The sequence below is a fragment of the Nicotiana tabacum genome, chromosome 11 (assembly GCF_000715075.1).
Source record: "Nicotiana tabacum cultivar K326 chromosome 11, ASM71507v2, whole genome shotgun sequence".
NCBI classification, from domain to species: domain Eukaryota; kingdom Viridiplantae; phylum Streptophyta; class Magnoliopsida; order Solanales; family Solanaceae; genus Nicotiana; species Nicotiana tabacum.
In genome coordinates this window covers 150,722,715-150,729,218 of record NC_134090.1, presented here as the reverse complement: position 1 = coordinate 150,729,218, position 6,504 = coordinate 150,722,715, and the positions used below count along the sequence as shown (strand labels likewise).

Here is a 6,504-nt window from a genome sequence, read left to right as displayed (position 1 = left end):
AATCCAAGTCTACTTTCTGCATGCGGTTACATACGAAAATAACAACCTTTACTATTTCCAAAAAAAAAAAAAAGAACTGAGCAAATTATCAAACACAGTTGGTTGAGGGAAAAATAAATATACATGGACCAGCTATGATTCAATATAATCTGAGCCCACTGCAGAAATGACTTTCAGCCAAAAGCTAGATGGCAAAATAAACTTACCTACACACTGTTTACACCAACCACATTAATTTACCGTAAGTGATAGATAGAATCATAGAGGCAATAAAAAGGGCAAAAAAGGCAGTCCAGTACACTAAGCTCCCGCTATGCACGGGTCTGGGGAAGGGTCGGACCACAAAGATCTATCGTACACAGCCTTACCCTGCATTTCTACAATAGTCTGTTTTCACAGCTCGAACCCATGATAAAAGTGCATAAGAAAAAAAACATGTCATATGTTCATCGGTTAACTGTAAACACGAAGTGTGGATAAATTTTTCCAGAGCTAGAGGAATCTAACACTGACCCCTGCATCACGTCGCCACCAAAAAGAAGGAAAACATGTCCAGATAACTGAGGTGAGACCACTCCTAAATAAATGTCAGCCTCACTGTCTTACACCAGATATATGAAGAAACTCATTTGATAGAATTTTGTTCATGAGTATTCAACTCTTATGCAGGGCCTAAAGAGGTAATCTGGCAACAAAAATTCAATACATACAGATTATCCATCCATATTTTTCTACACATTTACGGTTGGCGCTTGGCAGGATCACTTGCCTGGACTGAGATTCTGTATTGCAATTAATCCACTGACTAAGCATAAAACGAGAAAATCAAACTCTCTGCTTTACAGGGAGAAACTGGCGGAGAATATTTGTTGACACCAAAGAACTTTCTGCTCTCTTGCAATAGCAAATTACAGAAGCAATCAACGAGACTTGCGTAGGATGATGATTCTTGCTGTCTCAAATCTGACCAGTTCCTAGAGGCTGCCTCGAAGTGTCACCTGAAGCCCAAGCTTGATAGTCCTTTGCTAGCTGGATGCAAGAAACACAGCGCATAAAAAAGGGAGAGAACAGAGCAAAGGAAAAGTGAAAGAGATTTTCAAAAAAGTTATTTTTAAAAAGAGAGATTTTCGATACAAAAGATTGGGCAAGCCATCTTTAAAGGACTATTAGAAACAGTGATTTAAATTCTTACTTAGGTTAAAAATTAAGAATCACAAATTCTGAAACATAGGAAAGATCCACTTTTACAGCTAAAGCCCAAAAGTGGAAGTAACTGTAGAGTTCAGCTGATGATGTAATGTATAATCACACTCATAATATTCACAAGTAACAACAGCATAGAAAATTATGTGAAAGGCAATTCGCAGAAACCCAGAACTCCATTTGTTAGGGTTTACATTGGATTGGATTTTTAAGTACTAACCTTTTTCTAGATAACCGGGAAATCCTCAAGGGCCCGGCGCATCTAAAATTCGGTGAATAATGAGCCTGCCCCTCTACCCCTCTCTACTTAAATACCAGGACAATCTGCGGCAGGGTTCGAACTCATGACATGCGCCTAACTCACACATCACGAGTTACACTCTCACCACTAGACCAAAACCATGGGGGTGATTATACAGTACCTACTTATCTACTCAGTTTTATCAATATGTCATTTTATCTTAATCCATACCACTAGACTCGTTACCTAATCTAACCGAGTTAATTGATCACTAACACTGGTCCTTCAGAACCCAAACCCGGTTCAAGCTAGAGGTCTGTCTGGTGAAGTTCAGCTGCCTAGTGAAATCCTATTGTCACACTCCCAAAGTCTTAGTGGTGAAAGTCAGAGAGAAGAGTGAGATAAGAGAGAAATAACTCTGGCTCTGGCTCTAAAGCATCACTGGTCTAAAAATCGTTACTTTTTAGCTTTGTTTTTTAATATTTTATTTAATGACTAACATTGTTGATCAGGCTGGCTTCTGTTCAATATAAAATTTCGATATCCAGATGAAAAACAAGTTTGTATAGTTAAGGCATGCCTTTTGTTTTTTGTCATTCTTTTTGTGCACCCACAAGGTTCCTGTTAATTTTTTTAGTTGGTTCATTTCAGAGACCCATATTTTGTGTAGGTCCTCTACTTTTTGTATACCACGTGCGTTCGATTCCCCCCTCCCCTCCCGGTACTTTGAAAACTATGATGTTTTGGAAGTTCTCCCTCCAACGCCCTAAACTTAATGCTAGAACATTCATTGGGTTAAACACAACTTAAATAGAAACCCCTCTACCTACCTAACAAAAAAAAGAAATACATCTAAAGAATAAAAAGAAACCATTTTCCTTTACTTTTATAAAAACCAACGCTATCCCCTATAAAAACCAACGCTATCCCCCCCCCCCCCCTTTTCAATCTTGGCGGCACTTTTCTGTTTCTTCTGTTCTTCTTTCCTCTGTATGACACCTATCTGTCTATTTTCCTTATTTTCTTATCAAAACTTTCTTGATGGACAAGAAAATTTTCTAGGGCCTACTACACAATAAAAACTACCTTTCCATTGAACTATTTAAACCAAAGAAACGATCTCATATATACTGCATTAGGAAAGGCAGTAATATACCCACACAAAGTTACAAAGAAGAGAAGTCTAAGCAAATTAAGTGCTTTAAAATACTAATAAAGGATAAAAGCGAATAAACATATCAACATCGCCTCAGTCCAAGCAAAAGCAGAAAGATGTATCCACATTAAAAATGTCAAGTTTTAGCGAATCCAATCATATGGTCGTTCTCCATCAATTAGAAGGATATACTAGTTCCGTACATTACCTTAGTACATTTTTTTTGATAAGGTAAATTTTATTCATCAGGTACCAAGGTGGTACAAAAAGGTACAAACAGTATCCCAGAAACAGAAATCATCCCCTACAGCCCACCTAACAAATCCAGAAAATCCATAAACTGAGACAGATTCACTAATAAGCTAAGATGTATCCACATTGTAATCTCAACTTTTGGTGAATCCAATCAGATGGTCATTCTCCATCAATTAAAAGGATATACTAGTTCCGTATTTCATCTTAGTACCATAAGGAAGTGACAGCTGCATGCCTCCTGGTACAGCCTCATATGGAGTTAGCACAACCGGATAATCGATTATGTTTGTGCCTGTTACTTTCTGTAATGGTTTAATAATGACTTGTGAAAATAGTTGCTCTGTGTTAAAAAGACGAAGAATGTGAGGAAGATGGTGATGAAAAAAATAGAATGTTTGAAGGCAAAGTTAGCAACATAAATAGTCTTAAACAGAAATGTATTTCTTTGTTAGCTTTTTGGTGCAACGTGGCTTTTGTAAACGATGTAGATTCCATGTTAGATAGGATCGAGGCATAGCACACTTTGTAATTTTTAACACACTGTCTTAGTGCTGTTATACCATTTATAAAATATCATTACTGATCAGAAAAAAGAAAAAAGGATGGTGATGGAAAAAAAGGGAAGTAACAATAAACCACAGTGAAAAATTTAAGAGATACTAGAGACAAATATAAAAGTGAGATGGGCAACAATAAGGGTAAAACAGTGTGAGGTCTTTTATTAGATTCAAATACCACCTTAATGGAAGGGACTCTAGCATTTAGAGGGTTGGAGCAGGGAAATGACAAGAAAAGTAGCTGCCAATAGTTTATAAAATTATAGTACAAGAACAAAATTTACAGAAAGCAGACTATGAAGAAAAAGTTAAGTGGACAATAAACCAACAAACCTGTGCCATAAACCGAGGAAGCATGATCCTCAGTATCTGATCTAGGACCTGAGCACCAGTTGATTCGATTGCCTGCACTGGAATTGCTCGAAATGCAAAGGGAATTTCAATGTTAACCTGCATAAAGAATCGATCAGAAGCGATGCAAACTAACCAATGTTGTAATGTGTTTACTCTTATTGCGACACGGAGAAGCTCAGCCAGTACCTCAATAACAGCATCTGAAGTGAGCTGCTGCACAGGTGAGTCTCTTCGCCCGCTATCATACGATATTTTGTTCACCATAGAAGCTGCATGCCCATACCAAATCAGTGTCAAAGCACTCCTGAAAAGAATTATGTAATAAAATTCAGATTCGACACACGCACGAAGAGAGCAATTATTATTGCAGATGACAACTTGTCACATCAAGTTCTTTGGCCGACGAAAAAAGAGACCACTCAAGGTAATTCGTCAAAAATAAGTAAACTGAAGACAAAAACATATTGAATTGAATCATGTTACGTCAATTATTTTTACAAATGTTCTCAACAGAAACCTTTTACCAACAGCTTAGTGGAAGTTTAGGAAACACGTTGAAACTGGGTTTTCACTGAATCATAGATTTACCTTAAATCAAGAAAGCTAACTTATGCTGCATCACCTTTCCGATAGTATGAAAGTATCCAATCTTTGAAGAGGAGGACAAATGTAGCTATTTCAGCTTTTAAGGGAAGAAAAGTAACAAACGTACACTTAACTGACAGTACTAAAGCAGCCACCCTCAAATCAGGAGTTTTTGTTTTCCTTTTGATAAGCAACGGGACTAAGATTACATTATAGTTATATTATTCTGATTTTGCGTACATTTATTCTACAAATGGCATGTCGGAAAAAAGGATTGATTGGATTTATGTAGACATTCATGACTAGTTAATAGGATAAAGAAACTTACATTGTTCGCCAATATTTTATTTCTTCATCAAATGTGTTCCCTGTTTTGATTCCCAGAGAACTTATACGCAAATGCGAAAGTACGACACCTCTAAGAAGAATGTTCTCGCAGAAAGATATTCAGCAATATCCAAATCAAAGTGATTGCGCATCAAGTTGCACCCAGAAAAAGTAATCTAACTGCATTATTTCACTTTTATGGACCAATAAAAAACAAACAAATGAAATTGCAGCCCGATTGAACCAGTGCATCTTTTGAAGATCTTACTGAAAAATTGTTCTTTGAACACGAGCACATTTCCACTTATAAAGAGACTCGCGCACAAATATCCAAAATGATAGAAATAGCGCTTAAAGACTACATACCGTCAAATTTATCATTTTGGGCGACCACAATAGGAGATCCCTCAAGCTGAGAATTCGAAGAATAAAAATAATTACAACATGATTAGATGGCCATAAATTAGTAAAAAAGTTAAAGCAACTGGAAAATCCATTATCGAGCATAAAAATTGCAAAATACCTTGCAAGACAACAGCTTGATACAGCATCCATCAGGCTGCACCTCAACTCTAACTAACAAAACAGGACACACTTCAAATGCAAAGAACTTGAACCTATACACGTAACACCTGAATGTACTATCATCCACTCGTTCAATCCTCTCCGCATCCAACACCGAGTACTGGCTCGCCGGCAAGCTCATATACTCCACTAAATCAACAAAAAAATTAAAAAGAAAAGCTCAGAGAATCAAAACACTACCAACACTCACTGCTTCAAACAATGGTTCAACTACATCTCAATTTAACAGAAGTTATATGATTCAAATTATTCGATAGTACTCCCTCCATTCCAGCTTATGTGACCCAATTTTCTTTTTACTTTGTTCCAAAAAATAATGACCTTGTTCTAAATTTGGAAATAATCTAACTTAAATTTTTCATTTTACCCTTTAGTGACAACTTTCATAAGCACACAAATGTTACGGCATGTTTCGTATGACCATACAAATGTTATGACATTGTTAACACAACAAGTTACAAAAGTCTTCGCTCTTTTTTTAAACTTCATAGATTCACATAAATTAAAACAAATTGTATTTCAAGGCGGTAACCATGACCCTTCCACTGCAATGACTTTAGACTATCAACTCTAAATTTATATACTTTGTGAAATTAGAGTTAACTACATAAACAGAAGAAAAAAAAGAGTAGGATGTTCTAGAAACTTACTTAGCGGACGTTGAAGTTGCTTAACGGATAGAGATTCTTTACGTCGGGCAATGAATCGAGCTTTGGGAGCAGAATCAGCTGTAATGCGGAGTGAACGCTTTGAATAATCGTCAGACGAAGAGGTTAAGTTCAATAATGCATAAGGAACAGAGGTTGTAGGGAATCTAGGGTTTTTGTATTGGAAGGGAATGTAACTTAGATTTGTAAATGAAGAAGAAGCTGAACTCAGCGCCATGGATTTTCACAGAAACAAATAGGGATTTGGTCATTTGGTTGGTTTCAAAGTTTGATTTATGGTTGTGAGATGTGAGACTGAGGATAAGCTCACGGGTGTGGTTAGGAATAGAATACGTCACCAAAAGAGGCGCAACTTAGCTTGAAAGCAGATGCGCACTTTAGCTTGTGGGCTAACCGGTGACGAAAGCACTTCCCAAAGTATAAAGCAATTTGTTTACTAACTAGGAGTTTGGACATAAGAATTGTAAAATTTGAAAAAATGGAGAAAAAAATTTTCTAGTGAAAATAGTATTTGAAATTTAGAATTATGTTTGGACATAAATTTCAGTTTGGTTTGTTTTTCAAGTTTTATGA

At 36.5% G+C, this 6,504-nt stretch overlaps 1 protein-coding gene across 1 annotated transcript; it reads right to left on the bottom strand.

The window, feature by feature from the left end:
• Positions 1-538: 538 nt before the first annotated feature.
• On the bottom strand, positions 539-6,281 carry LOC107790384 (uncharacterized). Its single transcript, XM_016612306.2, has 6 exons — positions 5,914-6,281; positions 5,202-5,392; positions 5,045-5,090; positions 3,953-4,035; positions 3,746-3,862; positions 539-1,029 (listed from the first exon to the last, which is right to left on the bottom strand). Exons 1-6 carry the CDS (start codon positions 6,146-6,148, stop codon positions 958-960), a joined length of 744 nt encoding a protein of 247 aa, XP_016467792.1. The 5' UTR covers positions 6,149-6,281; the 3' UTR covers positions 539-957.
• Positions 6,282-6,504: the final 223 nt, after the last annotated feature.